The sequence below is a fragment of the Myotis yumanensis genome, unplaced genomic scaffold, assembly GCF_028538775.1.
Source record: "Myotis yumanensis isolate MYYU_CA2020_CCGP unplaced genomic scaffold, mMyoYum1.0.hap1 SCAF_15, whole genome shotgun sequence".
Classification (NCBI taxonomy): domain Eukaryota; kingdom Metazoa; phylum Chordata; class Mammalia; order Chiroptera; family Vespertilionidae; genus Myotis; species Myotis yumanensis.
In genome coordinates, this window is record NW_027223766.1 from 2,809,724 (window position 1) to 2,835,060 (window position 25,337).

At 52.2% G+C, this 25,337-nt stretch overlaps 1 protein-coding gene across 1 annotated transcript in view; it reads left to right on the forward strand.

Moving 5' to 3' along the window:
* The first annotated feature begins 10,506 nt into the window (after positions 1-10,506).
* The window catches only part of CNGB3 (cyclic nucleotide gated channel subunit beta 3), a 67,182-nt gene continuing 52,351 nt past the window's right edge, over positions 10,507-25,337 (forward strand). Inside the window, exons 1-5 of the mRNA XM_070392713.1 lie at positions 10,507-10,571; positions 17,849-18,018; positions 19,498-19,590; positions 20,044-20,252; positions 24,465-24,515. Of these exons, the coding sequence (XP_070248814.1) occupies positions 10,507-10,571; positions 17,849-18,018; positions 19,498-19,590; positions 20,044-20,252; positions 24,465-24,515 (588 nt within the window). The remainder of the gene's footprint in view (positions 10,572-17,848; positions 18,019-19,497; positions 19,591-20,043; positions 20,253-24,464; positions 24,516-25,337) is intronic.

A 25,337-nucleotide genomic window follows, 5' to 3' on the forward strand; every position in this document is an offset into this window, starting at 1 on the left:
TGCTAAAACTACATGCCATTTTCCAGCCTACCACGTGAGCAGGGAAGTTTTTAAAGGAATATCCAGTGCTGGAGAAGGGAAACTGGAGTAGACATTCTGAAATGTGATGTAGGCCTTAAAAACACAAGCGGCATGCATCGCATTCTTAGGAATAGTTCCAAACAGTCAATGCGACCATTCTTGAGAATTTATTCTATAAGTTTAGCAATAACAAGTAAAACCAATAATCACTGAAGTCATAATTAGTCACGCTTACTGCACACACTCCCGAAAGGACAGTTTGCAAACAGGAAACCCTCAAACCCAACCTTGGAGTCAGGCCCGGGCGCTGTTATAAAGCAGCTTAGACAGAGAAGGCAGTGACTGCTTATTCTTCACACCGACTGGGGATGGCATTCGAACTTTCTTATATGATAGGAATGGCTCGGTGGTTCCCCCATCTCAACCGTGGGAAACAGTTCAAGTTTTGCTTATGATTTGCAGATGTATAAGCAAGAAATGACCCAGGTCAAGCTAGTCTTGCAAAATAAGCTAAATTAACCTTTGCTCATGTGACTAAACTGGTTTTGTCTGCTCAGGGAATTTTCAAGGTTGGTCTGTTTCTTCTTCTTTTTTTCAACAAGTCTAAGGAAATATCCTTAACTGTGTGAAAAACTTGATGGTTAAAGGTGATACTGCAACATCATCTTTACTAATAAAAAATGGACACACCTCTTAAATGGCCAATGATGGAACAGTGCAGAAGAGCCTTCAGAGGAATTGCCCATGGTGGGTCCTGCCTCCCAGTGGAAGATTCCAGAAGCTGATCCTCTCAGGCCTCAATGGTGACCAAAGGGTGTGAGAGTTGCCCTAGCTGGTGTGGCTCAGTAGATAGAGCATCGGCTTGCAGACTGAAGGTCCCAGGTTTGATTCCAGTCAGTGCACATGCCTGGGCTGTGGGCTCGATCCCCAGTAGGAGGCGTGCAGGAGGGAGCCGATCAATGATTCTCTCTCATCATTGATGTTTCTATCTCTCTCTCCCTCTCCCTTCCTTTCTGAAATCAACAAATTATATATATATATATATATATATATATATATATATATATATATATATATTTTAAAGGGTGTGAGAGTTGCCTCTGGCCTCACACAGCTTCGTCTGTTCACCTCAGAGTGTCTTAAAAATAGTCATAATCTGAGAAAAGATGAGGGGAAGTATTATGTAGTATATATATTAAAATGTTTACAAGGAAATCTACTACAACATGTTCATCTCAAATATGTTTTCAAACCCATATGTAGAACGCAGACTTGAATAATATGCACCAGATGTTAATAAGGATGTTATTTGAATAATCACCCGAAACTCATTTGTGTTCTCTTCCTTCATCTTTATGTAGTTTCCAAGTCCTCATTAGTGACTACTCATTTTTCATAGTTAAAAAATAATTGTAATTGGACAGTCTCCCATGAGACGGCGTGGCAGTGGCTGTCCGTACAAAGCTGTGCTTCAGGTGCTGCCGGCTGCACTGGGACCCCCCTGCCTCTCGCCTGTGAAACACCTCAAGGAGCCCCAGAGCGCCTGCCTGAAGCCGGGTGCCGCCTGCGGGCGTGAGGTGCGATGCTCAGGGGTGGGAGTGGAGGCCTCTAGGCGCCGTCCGCACCCGCTTTCACAAGAAGCGTGGGTTATTGCTAGTGAGAGCCCCACACGTATTTCAGGAACCACTGCAACACCGAAGAAACGTAACCTCCTCAGCTCTGTAATATTGCCAATGTTGACATCTTTTGCCATTTTAGACTTAAAGAGCTGAAGTTCCAGTCCATACTCTTTCCTTCTGCCTCCAGAGGGATTGTCTACAGCCCAGGCCTGCCTGGGTCTAAAGGAGGAGAGGGGAGGAACTACGTGCATGACTTCCGGTTTGGGTAGCTAGGAGCTCATGGCTATTAAAATAGAAAATGCTCATTTCCATTGGTTATCAATGTATAAAGATGGCATTCTTTCAGGGCTGAGGAGGCAGGGATTTTGATGAACTGGGGTTGGGTATTTACAGTATTGTTCAGATTTTAAATTATATGGAACATGATAATTTCCCAGAGTCTAGTAATCAGGACATGGAAAGATCCAGAAGGACCCCTTCCCTTTGCTCCCCGACCCCCCCACACACACACACTTTGGGGGTGCTGGCTTGGACTTATACCATAGCCTGGAGGCACTGGAGGTGGAGGAGAAAAGTCAGAATTTAAATATCTTAACCTTCTTAGTTAAAACTGAGAAACTTTTGTAAATAGAAAACATAAAAGAAATGTCCTGCACTAAGAAAAGTATCCAGAATTTTTACTGTAGCTACCATTTAAATACAGCTCGCTGAAAATATTTATACTCAGAAATTCTCTAGCGATAAGTTTCCATATGGCCAATTGCATGGTGCTGAGTACCTAGCATTTGAGGATGGCAGGCAGGTACTTTAATAATTTCCAAGATGGAGTGCTAACGCCTTAGACTGAGCTGAGTTCATCACTAGCAGATTTTTTAAAATAGCGCAAAGGGTTTCAGATGTTTATATTAGTTAAGTGAAATAATCCTCTTAAAAATTGCTTCTTCTCAAAGGATATTTGGAAGCAACCGAGATGTCTTTCAGTAGGCGAAAGGGAAATATACGGTGTACATTCACACAAGGGAGTATTATTCAGTGACCAAACAATGACTGGGAGCCACGGAAAGATGTGGGAAGACTTTAATGCACACTGCTGACCGAAAGAAGCCAGGGGAGAGGCCACACTCCAGGGCTCCGACCATATGTCAGCAAAATGGAGACAGCAAAATGATAGTTGTTGCCAGGACTGGGGGCGGGGACATGAACAGGTGGAGCACGGGGCCTTTAGGGAGTGAGACTAGTCTGTGCATATTGTAACAGTGGATTCATGTCAGTGCGCATTTCCCAAACCCATAGAACTGTACAACCAGAGTCTATCCTAAGGAAAACTATGGGTGTTAGTGATGATGAACCAACACTCATTCATCCACTGCAGCAGAGGGACCACACTCATGCCTGTACACCTAACGGGGACGTGTGGGGTGCATGCGAGGAGCTCTCTGTGCTTCCTACTCCATTTTCCTGGAAACCTAAACTGCCTAAAAGATACAACCTTTTTGAGTAATAATAATAATAATGTCTATCAATCTAAAAAGATCTTCCCAGTGATGAGAGCTGCCCATATGTGGAGTGGCAGACAATTATTCCCCCTGACAAAGTTCAGAGAGAGATGGTGACCATCATCCTGAATGAGGTAGAGAGGCGGCTCTCTTGACAGGGAGCTGGGCTGGGCCCTGGGAGCCGGGTCCTCCCCTCTGACCTGGTCAAGAACAGGCCCTCCAGCCGCCTCCTCCGCCTCCTCTGCTTCCCCCGCTGGGCAGCTCCAGGAGCCTGTGGTCACCAGGGCCTCCTTCAGGGTCCTGCCTAGTGGAGGAGGGTGCTGTGTCCGTTAAAGGGAAGCTCCTCCCCTCCTAGGCGGCCAACTACACTACTGAACAAGGATGGGACTTCCCTTCCTCAGGGTGCTCCCTAAGCACGGAGCACTTCTCGTGGGCCTTCACACGTAGGCTGTAATGTTGTAATGCTACCGCATTTGTAACAGTCACTAACCAAGTGGATGAATAGATGGTGAAGTTTTTAAATTAATCAGTTGAGTGAATCATAAAGCATAAAGTTAGCCATTTTGAAGTGAACAATTCAGTAGCATTTTGTACATTCACGATACTGTCAACCACCTCTGTCTTTTACAGACCATTTCCATCGGTTTAGAGCAAAATGCTTTACCCACCAAAGTTCCCCCTCATCCCCTCCTATCAGTGCCTGGCACCCACTGACCGACGTTCTGTCTCTAAATGTAATCATCCACATGACCTTTTGTGTCTGGCTCCTTTCACTTAGCGTGTTTTCACCTATGTTGTGGCATGTATCGGTACTTCATTCTTTTTTAAGGCTGAGTAGTAATCCATATATGTGTGTATACTATATTTCCTCATTTATCCATTGATGGATGTTTGGTTCTATCTTCTGGGCTGTTATACAGGTACATGTGCCTGGGTGTCACTAGTGGGGTGTATTCCTAAGAGCAGAACTGTGGAGTCGTGAAAATTCTAGGGTTAACTTTTTGAGGAACCGCCAAACTGGTTCCACAGCCCCTGAGCCCCCCGTGTGCCCCCAATAATGTACAGGTATGAGGCCTCCAGTTTCTCCACATCCTCATCATCACACTCCCCTTGTTGTTGTTATAACCGTCCTGCTGAGTGAGGAGCGGTCCCGCTGGACGGCTGCTGAGCACACACCCCTAACCCCTGCAGCCGTGCGCTCCCCGGGCAGCTCGGAAAGCTGGCTGCAGGGCTCCTCGCTGAGGACTGTGTGGAAATCAGAATTCATCATTTTCTCTCCTTTTTCTCTAAAAGAGCCCCATCAATTATGTCTTCGGCCCCACAAAACTTGAGATTTCCCTGCATACAGGCAGATGGGAAGATCTACCGATCATAATAGCAACATACCTATCTCTAGCAATGGTGGTTGCTCTTTTGCTTCCAACTTCCACGTACAGCCTTTATGACAATACACACCTCATCGCTAGAGGAAGTTTAGGGGCCTGGTGCCCTGTGTCCTGGCAGCGCCTGATTCACCCCAGGCTGCCCCCATTGCGATGCCCTGAGTTATTGCTAAACACAAGTTTACGTTTCCCAAAGGCTAAAAGCACGTTCTGCTGACAGTGCCTCTTCTCACCGAGGGAATGGAGAAGAGCGGAGCCGCCACCCCTCTACGTGCTTTCACAGGTGCGGGAGCCACTGTCCCGGTTCTGTCGCAGCCACGAAGGGGATGAAGCTGCACGTGCAAGTCCGATGACGGTCGAGCCCGGGGTCCCTGGAAGCCTGTGGTGTGCACGCCAGGTCTGTCCTGGCTGCAGACACCCCGGGAGCCTCGGCGCCGGCGCCCGGCAGCCCTCTGCCCTGTGTGCCCTTCGGAAGGCGGGCCATTGGGCTGAATATTCAGTGTCAGGGGCCTGTGCCAGGCAACACCCTATGTGCACATTCCAACCGGAACACGTGATGACTGCTCGCCGGGAGTGCGGCCTGCCTCGCGGAGCCTCCAAATGTATGCTCTCGCGCATGCGGTGCCCTGGGCTTTCCACGTTTTCCTCTTGCAATTACAGTGTTTCCCCCAGTTATCATGTTACCCCCTCTCCCCCCGAAAAGTGTCCGCTCACCGTGCACACAGAAAGCTGATCAAGTCACTGCGGTGCGCGCAGCACGTCCGCCCCTGCCCGCCGGCTCTGCTCTGGGCCGTGCTCTCCGCTGGTCCAGGGACCAGGGCGGCCTCTAAGGGCGAAGTGCCCACCTGTCACAGACCACCCAGGACAGCTCTGATGCCCATCCTCCCCTGGAGCTGCCAGCCCGCTCGCCTCTTCCCCGCCTGCCCCTGCAGTGAGGCTGCGCCTCCGGCAGGCCATCTGGAGAGGGTAAGGAAGCCCAGGTCCTGTGTTTGTGAGAACCGTGTTGATCGGACACAGCCAGCTTCAACAACAGCTAGGCCTCCCTGCCCCTCCCTCGGGAGGAGGGGAGGTGGTAAGCCAAGGTCTGACAGATTGCAGCTCGCAGGCTGTTCCTTGAACATGTTGCTCACAGTGACCTTCGGAGCCTATGGACATGCAGCTCTCGGGCTCGCCACGCCCACGGCCTCGCAGCGAGGCCACCCTGAGCAGCAGGTTACAGTGCTCCAAGGTTCCATCTAAGAGGCTGAACGGGACTAAGCAGGCGGCCTGCCATCAGGTTAGTGATGGCGTTTCTCTTATTAACTTCTAATTCGGGATCGTCGCAGATCTACATACAGTTGTAAGAAATCATATAGGAAGCTCCACCCTTTACCCCCTGGGAACATCTTCCAGACCTAGACCCATGTCGCCACTGGTTGCTAACGCTGACGTGTGCTTGTTTGTGTGAGCGCGCATGGATGTCTTTACGTCATTTCATCACCTGTAAGGTCAAAATACAAAGCGTTCCATCGAGGATCTTCCTGTCGCCCTTTTAGAGCCACACACATCCCCCTCCCTGCCCCGCCCCTCACGCACCCTCGCCCAGCCTGCCCCTAACAGTCACTAGTGTGTTCCCCATCTGGACAGTTTGTCATTTCAAGAACGTCACGTACATGGAGTCAGTATTTGACCTTGGGAGGGTGGCTTTCAAGCGGCATGATCACCTGGCCCTTCCTGCAGGGCTTGGGCGTGGTTCTGCCTTTTCCCCTGAGCAGGATCCCTGCACGGCTGCACCGTAGTTGAACATTCATTCGTCCAAGTGGTTGCCAGTCTGGGGTTATACACAAAGCTGCTATCAACACCCGTGTTCAGGTTTTGTGTGAACACAAATTTTTATTTCTCTGGGATAAATTCCAAGAGTACAATTATTGGGTCATGTGATCATTACATGTTTAGTTTTATAAGAAACTGCCAAACTGCTTTTCAGAGCGACGGCACTAGTTTACACTCCAACCAGCAACGCGTCAAGGATCAGTGTCTGCGTCCTCACCAGCATTTGGTGTTGTCAGTTGTGCATTTAGCCCCTCTGGTGGGCGTGGAGTGGCCTCTCCCTGGGGTTCTGCTCCGCGTCCCCCATTCGCCAGCGATGCTGTCTGTCTGCGGGAGCTCATCTGCAGTAGCCGCATCCCTGTCTTGCTCACTTGATAACTGTTCTCATTTTTACAGGCCCTTTGTTGGGTCTGTAGCTTGCAAACATTTCCCTGTTTTATCTTTCCATCCTCACAGGTTCTTTCCCCGGAAAATTTCTAATATAAACTGGATGCAACTTACACTTTCTTCTCTCATGGTGTCAAGTTTAAGAACTCTTCTTCTAGACCCAGAGCCAGATCTTTTTCTTTTGTTATAGCTTTTCTTAAAGTCTTGTGGTTTCATTTTCTATGCTGACGTTGATGATCCAGAGGGAGGGAATTCCTGGGTGAAGGGTGAGGTTGGAAGTTCCTGTTTCTGCCTGGATGTCCTGTTGTCCCAGCACCACTTGCTGCAGGAGCTCTCCCTCCTTCCTTGAACTGCTCCTGCGCCTTCAGTCGAAGAGCAGGGGTGTCTTTTCCTGTGGCGTGCGTGTGCCGAGGCCTGGGCCCCAGACAGGTGGGGGGGGGGGGGCAGCAGCGAGGACAGTGGTGGTGACCCAGTGGGACAGGGACCACAGAGAGGCCTCCACACCGAGAAGCGCTGATCCCGAGCCAGAGGACAGCGGGGACCTCTCCCGGACCCACGCCCGGGGTTGCTGGCAGCTGCTCTCAGGGAGTCTTGCTCTTTGCTAATCTGCCCTGACAGCGCTCATCCTTCCTGCAGCGCCCACAGGTGAGGAGCCCTCACCGTGTGTCCACTGGCCCCGCCGCGTCTGTACCTGTTGGCTGGCTCTTTGGTGCTGCAGGTCACCTCGCTGCCTTACACATTTAGGAGGAAGAGCAGCAGCATGAACGTGACACTCAGAGTCCCTTATTCCAGCCGCCCTGCATGGCGTCTCCGCTTTCCTGTGCCACTGACACAGAAGGGAGAGCGGGGCTGGGCGCCGGAGAGTAGGGGTGTCTGCGCTTCCAGAGAACAGAGCGCTCGTGGTGCCGCCTGCCACTGCCTTGCTGAGCCCCTGCACCCTGCACCCCCGCCCTCTGGGTCCTAGGTGGGCGGCCTGGATGCCCTGGCTGCGGTCACACACACACCAGCTGCAGGCCCGCTCCGTCCTGGGGCTCAAGGAGCTGGGCCTGGCTCAGCGGCCCGGCTCTCCTGCGCCCACTCTGCTCCCGGCGCCCGACTCACATGGTTTTGCTTCACCAACTCACAGTCTTGGTTCCCCCTTCCCACGGTCGCCTCTCTCCACAACCGGAGCCCTGCTCACCCGTCTGCACTGGCCCCTGGCACAGCCGCCCTCCGATCCTCGGCCTCTCCTTCCACCTCAGGCCTCGGCTCCGAGGCTGCACTCAGCTGCGGGTCTCTGCGAGGAGTGACAGTCCTCGCTCCTCCCTCACACCGCCGCCCACTGCCCACTTCTCATCCACAGCCCAGGGACCAGGAAGCTGCTAGCCCAGTGAGCACGCAGCACACCACCACCCAGTCCTGGCCCGGCCCGGCCTGCCTCCCGAGGCTTTCGCCCATCTACCTGCCCAGGATCCCTTCCCACGAGCAGTTCTCCCCTGAGTGTGTCGGGAGTGGTGACGTGCCCAGCTGTTTGGTGATCCTTACCCTCTACCTTTGTGCTTGGGATCCCCACAACCTCATTAGGCCAGTGGTGCACGGAGCGGGCGGGAGGGGGTTCTGCGTGTAGGTCAGGGGAGAGGGGTCTGTGTGTAGGTCAGACGGGAGGGGGGTCTGCGTGTAGGTCAGGGGGGAGGGGGTCTGCGTGTAGGTCAGACGGGAGGGGGTCTGCGTGTAGGTCAGACGGGAGAGGGTCTGCGTGTAGGTCAGACGGGAGGGGGTCTGCGTGTAGGTCAGACGGGAGGGGGTCTGCGTGTAGGTCAGGGGGGAGGGGGTCTGCGTGTAGGTCAGACGGGAGAGGGTCTGCGTGTAGGTCAGACGGGAGGGGGTCTGCGTGTAGGTCAGGGGGGAGGGGGTCTGCGTGTAGGTCAGGGGGGAGGGGGGTCTGTGTGTAGGTCAGATGGGAGGGGGGGGTCTGTGTGTAGGTCAGACAGGAGGGGGTCTGCGTGTAGGTCAGACGGGAGGGGGTCTGCGTGTAGGTCAGGCGGGAGGGGCGTCTGTGTGTAGGTCAGAGGGGAGGGGAGGCCTATCAGGGACAGATTTGGGCTGTAGGGGTCAGAGTTCAGAACTATCCGCACAAGGTGATGATACAAAGCGGAACCATGGTTAGTCACTCACAGCTTTACTTTCATTCCCTGGGGACAGTGTGGCCTTGGCTGCCCGCAGGAGGGCAGGTCATCTGGCTGAGCCCCCTCCAGCCCACATCTCACCCCTCCCTATGGGAAGGCAGCGCAGGCACATTCTGTTCCACGAGGAAGAACCTGCTGGGAGGAGCAGGAAGCTCAGCGTGTCTGAGTGGAGCCCTATCCCTCGGACTCTGCCTCCACCTGGGAGGCAGCCTCCTCCTTCCGACTCTACATTCTCCACTCCCAGCAGGTTTGGGGAGAACGAAGACATCATTCAGGATGTCTCAGGACTCCCAAGGTGGTTCCCATGTCATCATCCGAAGGGTTGACGATGCCCTGATGGCCTTGAACCCATGCCCTCCAAGGACTGAACACCCCCTGGGCCCTCTCTCTTGGCAGCAGACATCCCCTGCGAGTGTTCTGGGCTGTGGTTTTCTTCATTGGAAACAAGGGCAGCACTGCCCTAAGCTCAACTCGGTGGGTGAGACATAGATGAGTGAGCAGGAACCCACATGCCTCTGTCTTTAAGAAACGTCTCCGATGTCCTGCTTTCCAGCCAGCAATTTCCTGTTTTCCAGTACTGTCGATTTTTTAATCCCCTCTCTGTCATTTTGAGAGATTTATGGCATTCAGCTTATTATCTTGATCCAGTTGTTCATCTGCTTCATAAAACAGCTTTACTGGTTTTTGCTAGACATGCAAGCATTCCATAATCGTCTGCTCAGGGGGCCAGAACATGCCTGCACACTGGAGCTTAAACAGCAGAAATTTACTTCTCACAGTTCTGGAGGCTGGAGTCCAGATCCAAGAGCTCTCTTCCTGGCTCACAGTGGCTGCTTCTTGCTGTGGCCTCTCCTGGCCTTTCTCCTGTGCCTGCAGAGAGTGGAGGACAGGGGGAGGGAGAGAGAGCGAGGGAAGGAGTAAGGGAGGGGGAGGGAGGGAAGGATGAAGGGAGGGGGAGGGAGGAGGAAGGAGGGGGAAGAAGTGGGAGGGAGGGACGGAGGGACGGAGGGAGGGAGGGACGGAGGGGGAGGGGAGAGCCCTCTCTGGGGATCCTCCTCTGACAAGGACAGCAGCCTGCCGGATTAGGGCTTCACCCTCAGGACCCCATTTAACTCACTCACCTTCCTAAGTGACCTGTCTCCAATTGCACTCACATGGTTATGGCATCAACACAGGAATTTGGAGCGACACAATTCAGTCCACAGCACATCCTAGTACAGACTTTTTTGATAAAGAAAACAGCAGTCTATTAGGAAAAGGTAATAAGTAGGAACAGATGCGAGGGCATGTGTAAGACGAAAGAGAGGAAAAATAACTAAAAGACCTTCAGAGTGAATGTGGCACAGGCCCTCTTTCTGCATACAGAGGCACGTGCAGCCAGAATGAATGAATGAGACACTCGAGGCCACCTCAGAACCCCCACATGTGCATACACATGGGTCTTGCAGATGTAAATTTATAATCTACTAGGGGCCCGGTGCATGAAATTTATTCCCGGCGGGGTGGCGTCCCCTCAGCCCAACCTGCACCCTCTCCAATCCGGGAGCCCTCAGGGGATATCCTGCTGACGGCTTAGGCCTGCTCCCCATGGTTCTCTGCTCGCTGCAAGGCCACCCTGCTCAACGCCATGGCGACCCACAAGCAGGCCCTGCTGTCTGCTCTCTGCGGGGACTGCTTGCTGGCATGCTGCCGGTGGGACTAAAAGGACTGGAGGACTCCTGGGGACGGGTCCGGCTGCACCGCCTGTCTGCCGCTTTCCTGGTGGGGCTGAGGGGACTTTCGTACATTGGGCCTCTAGTAGATTAGAAATTTACATCTGTAAGACCCATGTGTATGCATATATGCACACACATTAACATACACACCAACACACATAAGAATAGCAGCCCTTCCCAAATCTTAACCCAAGAGTAAAGAGAACAAATATGAATACCAGTATAAACACAAAATAGTCACCATCTAATACACTTCATTTCAATAAGCAGCTTAACTTCCTTAACGATTTCAGGCATTTTCTGAGAGTACAGTAAGTAACAGCTATGCTTTTGCCATTTTTCCCATGTAGTGGCAGCCTGCAAGTCAAAGAATGTGCCGCCATCTTGTGGCTATCAGCACCGCCATGCTTGTGACTGAGTGATGGTCAATTTGCGTATTCCTGCTTTATTAGATAGGATGTTATAATATTTTTATAGCTTTTTTGTTATTTCAGTCTTAAAATGGTTGTTAAACTTTTAATGTTGGGCACCATTACATTTACGGGCCATTAGGATGTGATTCACAAGCGATACAGATGAACACAGTTACAGATTCACAGGAGGAGGGGCCTGGAGTAGACTGCTGGGGGCCACGAGCACTGCGGGGCGTGAGTGCATGGCCGCGTGCTCTGGATGGACCAGGGCATTTAGGTTGGGAGCCTGTGCCTGGTAGCATCCACGTGTACATCACCCTGTGTACACGCTGCTGTGTGCACAGAGCCCTGTGCACTGGGGAAACATGGCAAATAGCTCAGCGCCTGCCCAGCCTCCCGGGTGTGTGTGCGAAGGCCGTGGGGTGAGGGCTGGGCTCTCTCTGCCAGACCAGCTGCCTGCAGGGCCGTAGCTCATATGGTGGGCCAGCACATACAGTGGTGAAAATCAGAATTTTGTAGCGATTTTCAGTATTCTTTACCAGAAATTACTCCTACAAAAATATTCACTTTTTCAAAGCAGACTTTCCTTCAAATTTAACTTTTGAGGACAATTGTCCAAATTTATCATTAATTTTTGTAAAAACATAATAGAAGGGAAAGACCTGCTCCTGTCTTCCCCCCAAGCCTCAGAGTGGAAGGTGATATTCTTTGCCTGACTCCTGTCTCTCATCCAAAAAGACAGAAGTAGCAGGTATTAAAGGACTTTGATCAACTAGAATTTTTTAATGAGTTAAGTCATTGAAAAATGAATTTAATTCTATGTAATTTTTTACAAAATACTTACTAAGACAATGGGGAGAAAATGACAAAAGGCTATGATCTTGCATGTTTCTGCAGCCAGTTTGCTCGAAGGTCTGAAGTCCTGCTTGCTGCATGGGAGTCGCTGTCCAGCCCTCCTGCTCGCTTGCGTGACCTCCTCCCGCGGACCGGGCTTCTTGGCTGGTGGCACTTCCTCTCACGGATCTAATTGTTCTCTTATGCTGCCCCTTCCATGTCAGATCCCGAGGTGTGACATTCCGTCTTTTCTTGTTCCGGGCAGGCTCTTCCCAGGACCTGACCCACTGTGGGCCCGTCTCCTCCGACAGGCCAGTCCCACCCCAGCACCTGGCCTTCCGTCCTCCCTGCCAACTGCCACTCCCAGATCTCAGCTGCCTCTCACCATGGACATTGAAACACACCTTGATTTTTCCTTCACACCTCATTTAACATGTGCTAAGGTGGATGCGTGTGCATGTGGCTGACAACGCAGGCCTCCCTCCCAGGTGCTGGTGTGGTACCAGTTACCCACTTCGCTCACTCTGCTGTTTCCGGGGGCCGCCATACAAAATACCACAAACCGAGTGGCTTAACATGACAGAAACGTATCCTCTCAGGGTGCTGGGGGCCGGAAGCCTGAGAACAAGGTGCCGGCCGGTTGGTCCTCCTGAGGCCTGAGGGGGAGTCTGTCCAGCCCTCTCCGCTGCTGTGGCGGCCAGCGTCCTGGGCATGTGGCCGCTTCCCTCCAGCCTCGGCCTCCGTTGCCGCCGGGCCTCTCAGGGTCTGTCCGGGTCTTCACCTGCCTCCTTATCGGGCACAGTCATTAGATTAAGGGCCGGCCTGCTCCAGAGCGACCTCACCTTAGTTCACCAGTGACATCAGGGAAGGCCTGGAGGTCACGTTCTGAGCGTCCAGGTGAACACAGACATTGGCAGGACTCGGTCGGGTGGAGCCCGGACCACGCCTGCCCCTTCCTGCTGTGGTGTGAGCCACACATGCTCTCTCCTCTCAGTCACGCTTCCTCCTCGTCATGACTTATCATCTTCCTTCTTCCTTCAGTTATTTGCCAGCAGCACAGCTCGCAATGCCCTCCTCTGCCTCAAGACCCGCTGGGCCCACTGGCGCCACTGGCCATTCATTCTGGGTGAGTGGGCTCCTGAAGCAATGTTGCGCCCTCAGCGGCCACCGACACGCCTGGGCTCGGGCTGCGTCCTGGCCTCAGTCTCCTCTCTCCACGGATCCAGCGCCCTTCACCTTCACGCTTCTACTCAAATGCCGTCCCTCCATGTGAGCTCGCCCCTGGCCACCGCTCCCCCCTCCACCCCATCAGAACCGCCATCCCTCTGGGTGGTGCTAACGCACAGCCTGACACCAGTGGAGACGTGTGGCGGGTGACAGGACACTTTCCTGACAAACTCAGAGAGCATCCAAAGAAGCACTTTCTTTTTATTTTTTTTATTTTTTTTTTTATTTTTTTTCTGTAGAGTAATCCACATTCTGGATTTTTTTAATTGTTTTATTGCTTAAAGTGTTACACAGAGTATTACATATGTCTCCCTTTTTTTCCCACCCTTGACAATCCCCTGGCCTCCCATACCCCCCAGTGTCTTATGTCCATTGGTTATGCTTATATGCATGCATACAAATCCTTCGGTTGGTCTCTTACCCCACCCCCTTTCCTGCCCCCAACCCTCCCCGGCCTTCCTGCTGTAGTTTGACAGTCTGTTTGAGGTTGCTCTGCCTCTGTATCTATTTTTGTTCATAAGTTTATAATGGTCTTTATTATCCATAAATGAGTGAGATCATGTGGTATTTTTCCTTCATTGACTGGCTTATTTCACATAGCATAATGCTCTCCAGTTTCATCCATGCTGTTGCAAATGGTAAGAGTTCCTTCTTTTTTACAGCAGCATAGTATTCCATTGTGTAGATGTACCACAGTTTTCTAATCCATTCATCTACTGATGGGCACTTAGGCTGTTTCCAGATCTTAGCTATGGTGAATTGCGCTATGAACATAGGGGTGCATATATCCTTTCTGATTGGTGTTTCTGGTTTCTTGGGATATAGTCCTAGAAGTGGGGTCACGGGGTCAAATGGGAGTTCCATTTTTAGTTTTTTGAGGAACCGCCATACTGTCTTCCACAGTGGCTGCACCAGTCTGCATTCCCACCAGCAGTGCATGAGTGTTCCTTTTTCTCCACGTCCTCTCCAGCACTTGTCATTTGTGGATTTGTTGATGATGGCCATTCTGACAGGTGTGAGATGGTGCCTCATTGTGGTTTTGATTTGCATTTCTTGGATGATTAGTGACTTTGAGCATTTTTTCATATGTCTCTTGGCTTTCTGAATGCCCTCTTTTAAAAAGTGTCTATTTAGGTCCTTTGCCCATTTTTTGATTGGATTGTTTATCTTCCTTTTGTTAAGTTGTATGAGTTCCTAAGCACTTTCAAGACTCATGTCTCACATGTGCACTTCTTAACAGGGGCATTCGAGTCATACCCACAGACCACGGCGTGTCCTCCACAGGGCGTTTCTCCCGGGACCGAGGAGCCACCGGCCACCCACGTGGCGTCTCTGCCACAGTGCCCGCGTATACCGCTTCCCAGCCCTGCCCAATACTGGCCAAGTCCATGGCTTTCTTCCCGCCTGAAGCCCTGAATGGACTTAAAGAAATGAGGAACGCTGCTGTGATCCTATTCTTTACCACCAACTTTTTAAAAATGAGTTTTCTCTGGACCCTTATCAAAAAAGCAATAAGTATTAGTCTAACAATTGTCCTTTACTTTCCCATTGGTACATAAACAAACACTTTTTTTCTTTTTTGTATTAGAGATGTTTACATTTGCACTTTTGTTCTTAACACAGAGACTATAAGTAAGGCTTAAACAGTTACGTTTCGAGTCTCTTCTGTTGCCTTTTTACTGGAGGTATTGGGGTGTCACTGGTTAACAAAATGGTGCAGCATTCGGGTACACAGTCCCACAGCACCCGGAGAAGCAAACTTCTACCCCCTCATCCATCTCAGGAAGAGAACTCAATAAGACTTTCCTTCTGTTTATCAAAATTGGTAAAATGTTTATCATTTACTGAATCTTTCACCAGGAATTATGAGGAATAATTATTTTATAATAATGTGAATAGGAAATGCCAAATACAGCTCAAATGAAGCATAGTTATATGAGGCATATATACTCATTGGTTTCCTCTTTTATCCTCATTTGATTTTTTATCTCATGGGATATATGTTTCTTCAACTCTGTCTTTTTTTGTTCAACCACAAAATTACCTAAAGAAAACTACATCCCTAGCTTCTGTGTGTATGTAGAAGATGGGAAAAGATTACTGTAGGAAAGAAACTGGAGAAAAGGAAAAGATAACGACTGACCCACCAATGCTCAGCTAACCCAAAAAGAACGAGGTGCAGTAGTTGGAATTGAGCTGCACAGTTTCTTCCTCAATTTGCAGCATTTGGCCTTGAGGCAGGTTTGCACAGTGCAAACTGGATGATGATTAAGGGCAATTACACGGTCAATGAGGGCTTTTAGATGTGTCAGCGAAAGGAAAGCATTCCTGGGTCTTAGGCTTCAGTTAGACATTTTGACAGTTTGAATATCTGGCTTTATGGTTAATGATCCAACAACCCTCAACTTCACTCTTTATAGACTTTTTCAGTGCATTGAGGCACATCAACTAAGGTCAAACAAAAGTGTAGACGTAATGGTTTATTTAGTCAATAAGCATTTATTCAAAACCTGACTGCCTGAGGTATTGTGGAGGCTAAATAAGCTCTGAGCTTGACCTTGAGAACTTCAGTCTGTGATGCTGTCACCTACGTACAGGGCTGCAAACATCCCACGATCACCGCTGACACCAAGCTCATGTCGCCAGAACTGTGTTTCGCAGGCCTCATGGGTGTCACAGGCGAGGTCCCACACACAGACACTCACCTTTTCCACCCACCTGTCACCACTGCAAACCAACAGCTCCTTTCTGAATCCCTGTGCAGAGTAATTTCATCTCCGGGAATGTGGTCTCTCACAATAGAAACCTGGGTGTTCTTCTCAACTCCTTCTTCGGAGTCATCCAAAAATCCAGAAAGTTCTGATCCTTTGATTTCTGCCTGTAAATAGCTCTTTATTCTCTTTTTCCCTCATCAGCTCTAATCTCACCTCCTGCATGCTCACCGCTCCTCTTCTCCAAAGCACCCACCTGCGCTGCACTCTGCGTGGCTCCCTTCAGCCTGCGGGCCGATGCAGGTGACAGCAGCCATCAGAACCTGGCCCCTCCCCACCTCACCACCCAGCCCCCGGCGCACAGTTCCCGTCACTTCGAATGTCCTGTCCACCTTGGAGCACGTTGTCCTCACAACCCAGAAAGCCTCCTTCCATTTCTCCGTGGACGCCCTGCTAAGCCTCTCAGACTGAGACGCTCTCTGTGCAGCCCTCCCGCACCCCAGGCCGAGTTCCGTGTGTGCGTGTCTTTACGGTTGATTGTTAGTTGCGTACTTACTCACATCCCTGCCTCCCGTGAAGCTGTGAGCATCGACCCGGGACTCTGGCTAACTCATCTTTGTTTCTAATACATAGAGACTCAACAATGTCTGATGGGGGAATCAACATATAGGTAAACTTAGGTTTTAAAAAGAAATCTGTGAAGTGGTATCTATAACAACACTTCTTAATCATAAGGAAGAAGGGTTTTTCGGGTTTTGTGGACCTAATGCCCTATTTCCATCCCCTTTAAGGCATATCGGGTCTCCTCCCACCACCTTCGTTTCCGCCATTCTAGAGAAGAACCCAAAAGGTCTTAGTGGGCACAGTTGAAGAATCTTGTCACAGGACTTGTGACATTTGAAAGAGATACAATTATACTGTGAAAAGCTGAAGGGAAGAGAGAAAGACCGCTGGCCTGGGAATCCGCAGCCGTTTTGGAGATGCTGTGTTTGTGGGCCTGGCCTGGAGAGGGTCCGGGGGTTACACTAGGCTTCTCTTTAAATAGGGTCCTCAGGTTCCCCGGTTCCACGTGAGCCCCAGGAGTTCCAGCTGGAAGTAGATGGAGCGGGCAGGTGTGGGTGTGAGGGAGTGAGAGTGATGGAGGCTGTGCGGGCCCGGGAGGCCCAGGTCAGACCTTGGAAGGAAGGTGGAGAGTGAGACGAAGCCTGTGCGGAAAGTCAGATCCTTAGGCAATCACTCGCTTACACCTTGTACCCTGTACTGGCCTGTGTGTCTGCTTTTTTTTAGAAGGACGTTCATTAAAGCACAAGTTATCACAGACTTAGTGACTTAAAACAGCACCCATTTAATAGCTCACAGCTCCATAGGTCGGAAGGCTGGTGGGCTGGCCGGGTTCTTGCCGAAGGTCTCACAACTGAAACCAGGGTGTCAGCCAGGGCCAGCTGGCTCTTACCTGGAGGCACGAGAACAATCTACTTGCAGGCTCATCCCAGTTATTGGCAGGAGGCGGTGCCTGTGGTTGTAGGACGGGTCCTCAGCGGAGTTTATGAGGCCCTTTCCTCCTCAGAGCCAGGCAGGCAGGATCTCGCAAGGAAGACCCCCCTGGCGCCCAAACCTCTGCCTGCCTGCTCCGCCGGCAGCTGGAGAAACTGCTGCTAGAGGAGGCTGCCTGGTTATAACCCTTTAGCTTCCAGTGGGCTGAGCCCTGCACACGGCTGGTTTCCCCTTGTGAGCCCCACCATATGCATCGGCCGGTGCTATGCAGGACTGTTCACCACACCGCCCTAGGACCCTGCCCGCAGGCCAGCCGAAGCTCCTCTTGCAGCCACAGGGTCCAGGCGGCCTCGCTGCCTGGAGGCGCAGTGTGGGCAGGAATGGCACCTGCTGTTTCTCCTTTCCCACCGGGCATCTGTTTGCACCTGCCCTGTCTCCATGAGCTTCGTGCTTGGGTTTTCCAGTCCTTCTGTTCAGTTACAGATTGGGCACACAGGAAGGGGAGACGACGCCAACCGGTCCCTGTACAGATCTTCTCATGAACCCTTCTCTGTCGCTGTTTTTCCCTCATTTAGTCCAAAAAGCAAACCACCTGGAGCCCCTCCTGTAAGTGAGTGCCCGGCAGCCCAGCTGCGAGGACTGGTGAGAAGGCTGCGGCTCCGGACCGCCCTCTGCGGGAGGCGGCTGGCAGAGGGAGGCCTGTCCTCCGAGGCCAGCCCCCCAACCGGTAAGCCCTGGTCCTCAGGCGCTGGGAGGAGGTCATGGGGGACGCGCGTGGTGCAAGTGTCTTAGTCTGGGTCCCTCCGAAAGCAGACCCGCAATGACTTAGGTTCCAATAGTTGACCTCCAGGGTGGCCCAGGGAGGTGAGAGCAGGCAGGAGACAGACCAGGAGCTGAGCCGATGAGGGTGCGCTAATGAGAGGGTTACCGGGGCCAGCTGTAACCTGTGGGTCACACAGAGGACTTACCTGAGGAGGATGGAGCTGGGGTCCTTCGCCAACGGAGACTTGCGGCGGGACATGTAGCTGCCGCCCAGCCCTGCAGGCCGCCGGGAGGAACCCTCCAGCCCAGACCAGTGTCCTCGCCCCGTAGACGCGCAGGCAACAGCCTCGCTGTAGCAAGTGTTAACTGTAAATGCTCAGAGAACACCGTCATGTCAGAAACTGAGCACACACCCAGCAGGCCGTCAACAAACTGATCCCGTAATCCCGGTACCACGGTCAGCCTCCCTAATGATTCCAGAAATGTGCCTGCGGACACTCCGGGAAGCAATCAAGGAGAGCGCCACGCCGACCGCACGCCATGCCCACCGCACACCCTGCCCACACCTCGGTGCCAGGTCTGTGCGTGCAGAGGACCAGGAGAGAGTGGTTGTGCGGAGGCGGTTAAATCAGTCAGATTGTTAACTCCCAGGACGGAGCCAGGTTCCCCACAGTTCTGTGCTGGAAGGTTGCATCGTATCATAGATTCTTAAAGGGAAGAGGCTAGCATACAGCGTCACTGGAATTTGGTAAATGTGCAGAAAGGGATATTTTGAACTTTGTCCATCACTTGAAGGACACGTGCGGGACTGGGGAAGCCGGAACGAACACCTGAGGGATGGCGTGCATTCGTGATGTTCCTTTTCTGTTTAATCCAAGCTCTGCCTATTTACGCTCCAAAACATAAGAGAACCAACCACGCGTGTGTTCTAAATACAGTGGGGCCTTGACTTACAAGTTTAATTCATTCCGTGACGGAGCTCGTAACTCAAATTACTCCTATGTCAAATCAAAAAGTGAACGAGTGAGACATGTGATGCTGGGCTGATGTTGTGGCGTTCACTGTGATGTTCGCTGCGCCAACTAGCGGTGGGGTATCTGAAGCTGGCTCGTAACCCGAATTTTAGGTTGCAACTCAAAGCAAAAAATCGGCCGAGAGACGGCTCGTATCTCGAAAAACTCATTAGTCGGGACACTTGTAAGTCAAGGCCCCACTGTATCCCACCTGGGACGGCTCCGGGGCAATCCGTTCATGAGCTTGAAACCTGCTGTTCATTTCTAAATTCCAGTGTTTTCAGTACCTGGATTCTTCATGAAAGTCACCATTGTAAATGTCATACACTGCCTCCTCGACCTGTATTGGGAAGGGGAGGTTCTGGAATGTTCTGACTTCAAGAACGCCAAGCTCTCTGCTCAGGAAGTTAAGGTAACCTCCTAACACTTCGCCTTTTCTCCCTACGAAGCCCAGCCCACAGCTGTGCGGTGCGCGCAGGACCCTCGCGGCCCCACGCCGCAGGAGCGAGTCCGGCTCCCCAGCAGCATCGACTCCTGCACAGGTGCGTCTCCCCCCAGGACCGTCCCAGCGGGAGCCCCGGGCCCGCCAGGTGGCTCTGCCCCTGCCCACCTGAAAGGCAGCACGGCCCGCCACAGGAGCGCTGACGGCCCTGCCCGCCGTCCTGCGCAGGTGTCCTGGGCTCGTGGCTCCGGCTGGGGAGCAGGACGTGGAGCCAGTCCCTCCACAGGCCCTCTGGGCTGAGGGGACGGTGAGGGCACGTGGCGGCCCTGGGCGCCCCTTCCTGACTCAGGGCACCGTCCTGTGGGCACCGCCCGGGGGGCCCTTCTCCACGCTCCGTCCCACCTGGGAAGAGCCGATAGGGTCCCAGCCCCCGGGAAAGCCGGAGGCGGGGGGGGGGGGGGGGGGGGGAGCGCTGCGCGCGCGGAGCACGTGCCCCTCCGGGCCCCCCAGCTCTGCGGGCTGAGCGGCCTCGGTCACGCGGCGGCTCCTCCAGGCCGGCGCTCCCTGCTGTGGCTGCTGCTGGTGGCCGCCGCCTGCGGCTGGAACTGCGGGCTGCTCCCCGCGCGCCTGGCCTTCCCGTGGCAGACCCCGCGCAGCGCGCACTACTGGCTGGCGGCCGACGGCGTGTGCGACCTCATCTACCTGTGCGACGCGCTGCTGGTGCAGCCCCGGCGGCAGGTCCTCCGCGGGGGAGACGTCATAGTAAGTGGGCGGGGGCCACGGGGCGGGGGTCAGCTCCGGGCGGGGCAGTGAGGACCCGGAACCGCAGCAGCCCCCCCAGCAGCTCCCCTCCCCCCACCCCCGCAGCTCCTCTAGGGAACGGGAAGAGGCAGCGCCTGCGCAGAGTGGGTGGCTGCGCGGGGAAGTGCCGCGCAGAGGAGGAGGCGTGGTCACCGGGCCTGCGGCCAAGGGGACACTGAGGCTGCAGTGGGGGGGGGGGGGGGGGGGGGGGGGGGCGGGGCCGCGGGGAGACTCGCTCAGGCCTCAAACCCAGGAGGGATCCGGCAGGACCCGCCCTGCGCGCAGCACTGGGTCGGGGGAGCTCCTCCGCGTGCAGTGGGACGCGAGGGTACAAAGGTGACGCTGGTCTGAAAGGTCAAAACCGTCCGCAGGGCTTTACCCAAATGATGCGAAACACCCAGCCCCATGCAAAGGGGGTAACACTCGGGTGCTGGAGCCTCAAGTAGTGCGAGGCAGGCAGCTGTCTTCTGCCCCGTTACAGCCTGCCACCCCCCTCAGCACTGTAAAATCAGGCAGAAAAAAATAAAATAAAATCAGGCAAGTACTTCATCCAGCGCCGCTCGCCCCCGGGAGCCCGCAGCTGTGAGCTTTGCGGAGACACGCGGCTGCGCATCGCTGGCGCACCCAGCACTCTGCCTGTAGCCGCACGCCAGGTCCAGGCGCTAGTGGCCTGGCTGCTGGGGACAACCTGACTGGAAAGGGCAGGAGGGACCCTGGCCTCCGGTCAGAGAGGACTCCCACACTGGCCAGTGCACTGGCCACAAGCCATGTGTCCATTCAAATGTAAATTCTAATTAAGATGAAATGACATTGAAAATCCTGGTTTCTCAGCCACACCACCGTCCTTCCGCTGCCCAAAGCCCCTGATGGAGGGGGCTGCCTGACCGATGGCACAGAGCGAGGCCTCCGATGTGAGATGCGCCATTGCTGGTGCTGTCGGGAGAGAACCACGAGCACCAAGGTCTGCGCGAGAGCCAGACCCCAAGGAGGAAGCCACCCTGCGGGCCGTGCAAAGCACCAGCAGGAACGCACGCCTGGGTGGTGCTGCTTTTAATTAATAGGACATCTCCGGGCCTGTCTTCTGTTCACGCTCCACTTTGCAGATTTCTCACCAGAACTGCGGAGCCTACTCAGCAACCAGCTGCCTGCTCTTAGGGCAATGGTCTCCGGGACTCATTCCCGCTGAGGGACTGCACGCCCAGGCAGCTAAGGCTGACAGAAGACGTTCCCATGAGCACAGACCCAATCCACAGCCTCTGCCCCTCGCCCTCGCCCAGCTTCCTTTCCAACCAATGCCACTGTGCCATCCTTGCCTCCCTCACAGTAGGGAGAGCAGAAGGACCAGGGAGTGGCACTGAGTTCTTCTGTATTTTGGGGAGAAGAGGGGTAGGTTTCTTAGTCTCCTCAATTTTCTCTTTTGAATCTCCAGGCGATCTTAAATTACCAGAAAGCTGGAAGGACTGATTTTGGTGATTTTTAAACTGTTATTTGCTGTAGAGTGCCTCCTATACTTGAAATCTCTCCTAGAAAGGAAGTCTAAAGGCCAGAGCTGACGCTGTAGCAAAAATGTATTCACAGCACCACTCCTGCGGAAGTCAGGCCTCAGCGCTCTCCCTCGCCTGCCCAGGCTCCCGGGCCGCGTGATGAACGATGATGCTGGTGGACAAATGGGAAGTAAACAGCACACACGAGCTCATTTCAACCTCCATTAGATGCACAAGGGGGAGAAAATCAATGTTTGACAAATGAAAATGACAGAATCAGTAAGGGGAGACATTTATTTTCCATTTTCTAGGAGGCCTTTGCACACAATGGACTGTTAAAACCAGGAAAAATAACCAATGAGAACACACTCAATAGGCTCTATGTAAAATGCATTATCACCAACTACAAATGTAGAACAGAGATGAATTGCCTTGTTTGTTCAAAAGACATGTAATGGTTTCTTTAATTTAGGGTAGGTCGTTTTCGCCTTTGAGACTTGATTACACTTTGGAAAGAAGATATGTGCGCGAATTGAGCTACCGACCTGAGGGTCTCACTACCTTTAGTGGACAGGCAGATCATTCTCTCATCCACTCATTCATTCATTCCTTCACTCATTCATTCATGCATGCAGCAAACGTTTATCAAACACCCACAATTGCCAGGCATTCCAGGGCTGGAGGATGGAAATATTAATTCCCTGGGGCCTTGAGAGGAAACAGAAAAATAGCAAAAAACAGGTTGAGGTGCTGAAGGTCCCAGTAGAGGGAGCTGGGGGCAGGGGGCGGGGGAGAGCGCACAGGTTTTCCATCCTGTGGAGTATCTTCAACAATGGTGCTGCCCTAATAGACAGCAGCATGCTAATGAGAGAGCAGCATGCTAATGAGGGACCAACAAACGCTCCTCCCTCCTTTCCATTAGGACAGCAGTGGTGGGCGGAAGTCACAGTGGGATGGTGGCTAGGAACTCTCATGCCTGCAGTACTTTGCATAGACCAGGGACACACTCAGTGCCTCCGGTGACAGCGTTGGGCCGGCCTGTGGGAGACACCGCCTCTGAGTCGCTGTTTATAAACTGACCCACCAGGGAGCAAAGCAACCACTCCCTGCTCGGTGCACTAAGGACCTTACTCAGACTTCCCTTACTTCTTTGTTAAATAACAACCAGGCTAACTGTGATGAAGTAGAAGCAAACACCAAGTCAAGCTGCATCTCTGAAACTTACTAACAGCGTTACTTGAAGAAAATAAATGTACCCTTTCATTGAACACCATCATTTTCATCCATAAAATGGGAATAGTAGGACTCCACTCACAAACCCCTGTGAAGGTCAGAGAAGACGGCGTGTGCACCTGTGCCAGGGCCTGGCGTCTGGAAGATGCACGTTAAGTTGCTGACGGATCAGATGGAAGACATCCTCACACTTGCTTCTCCCTCTTGTCTCCTGGCTGTGCATCTCGCTCTCGCTCTTTCCTGATGAGAGGTCTTTGAGAGCAGGCAGTGTTCGGCCCCTCTCCTGGGATCGCAGAGTCTGCAGGAAAAATGGTGGAGAGGTCAATGGATGGCAACCTTGGTTCCAGGACTTTCTTTCCTTGAATCATCATTCCATCTGCACTGAAGTTGTTGCAGATGGCATTCTTATTTTTGAAACACATCTATCTGTTCAATGTGAAACTATGGCATTTTTACGGATTGTTTGCGAGAAGAGGTAAATAATAAGTAGCTATAATAATACCTGGGCACATTCAAAAAGAGTTTAGACGCAGTAGCATACCCTTCCCAAAGTAAGCCTCCCTGAGGAAATGTGCTGCAGACTGATGAGGCTGGGAAGAGAGAGAATTAAACGGCAACATTTTAAAAATAAGTGCCTGTTGTAACCGGTAAGCTGATCCTCATAAAACTAATGAAGCCACATCACTTAGGGCTCCAGAGGAGAACGATTTAGAATCACTCAATGGCATTTCCATTCAATGTACCAAGTTGCAGTCTCATTTACACTTTTCTATGACAGGAGCATAGACAACCCTGAGAGGAAAGGCACGAATGGGCTAAACCCATTCTCCCGGGGGTGGGAGGGTAATTTACCTCAATTCCTTAGCACTGGCAGTGAATCCGTCTGCCCCCCTTAAGCTTCGAAGGTGCTGACAGGTGGTCCTAGGCTTGGCCCAGGGTTCAGCGTAGCCTCTGTGGATGCCGACCTGTGGCTCAGTGAGCCGTTTTACACAGTACAAATCATTAAACAGCATGTGTTATATATTTTCGGATGTATGTCTGTAACATTAAGATGTGTACATGGGTAATTCTAGCCAAAGGGGGATGGGAGTGACTAGAACATCCTGGGCAGCAGTGCAGGCCCGGCCCTGAACGGGGCCAGCCCGGCGGTCCATGGTAGAAGAGGCCGCTTCCATGTGTACCAGTCATCATGCTTTGCCCGATAATTACTAGCACATGGACAAGTCCTTCCTGCCTTAACTAAATGTAAGGATCCAAGTTCAATGTTAGCATTAGTTCCTTTAGGTCTGAATGTTAACAAATGCTATCCTACTCCTTTATCACTTGCCACACATTTATTGAGAGCATCTACTATGCGTTAGACATTGTGTTAGAAACTGAAGAAATAGTATTTTTAAAGTGAGAAAATAGTTTATTAAAACAGGTAAAATTAATGTGAAATATAAATATATTTCAGATGGATCCCCATGAGCTAGCGAGGCACTACAGGAGTTCTACGAAATTTCAGGTAGGTGACTTACAACCTCAAAATTATTCAAGCAACCCACTGCCGTTTTACTTTTAAATCCCACCATACATTTCTACCCGAAAACCTGCTTCTTTCACAACTGTAGCCTTGGGGACAGTTTGCACAGGTGAGGTTTATCCGACAGGGGCGACCGCGGTGGCTCCCCAGCGGTGCACATGTGCTTCCTCGGGGTGCAGATGTGTCGCTCCACATGGGGGTCCTTATCCACAGAACAGAGTGAGGGCCACACTGACTCTCGGAGTTTGACGACAGCAGGGAGTGTGGCTAAGCTTTGTCCTGCCGGCGCGGAATGCTGGCCTCATTCATGTGCCATGATGACGTAAGCGCCTACACAGTTACTCCTACTCCTCTTTCTTTCTTGTTCTGTATGAAAATAAGAAACAGAGGAGAAGCGAGTAGTTAAGTGACACGGCATGGCCTCTGCCTTTCCTCCAATGGCAGCTTAATCTTGTTTTTCACCCGCAATCGTGTACAGCCAGGCACTTGTTACCTCCCATCCGTTCCCCCCACTGTGACACAGGCGGCATTTGGGGGTCACCCAACGTCACCCAATCTGGAGGAGTGAACTCTAACCTCCCATTTCAAGGACAGCACTTTAGTGGCCTCAAATTTTGTTTTAAAAAAAGTACAAATCTGGGTTTGGGTGCCAAATTGTCTCACGTGGTGATGTGTGGTGATTAAAATGCCTTCCCGTGTGTTTTTATCTCCAGCTCATTCTCTTTGTAAACAAGGCCACCTGCTCAGACTCACTCGTTAAAAAGCTGCTCCACGTGGCTCACTCTCCCGGGAGGACCGTCCCCT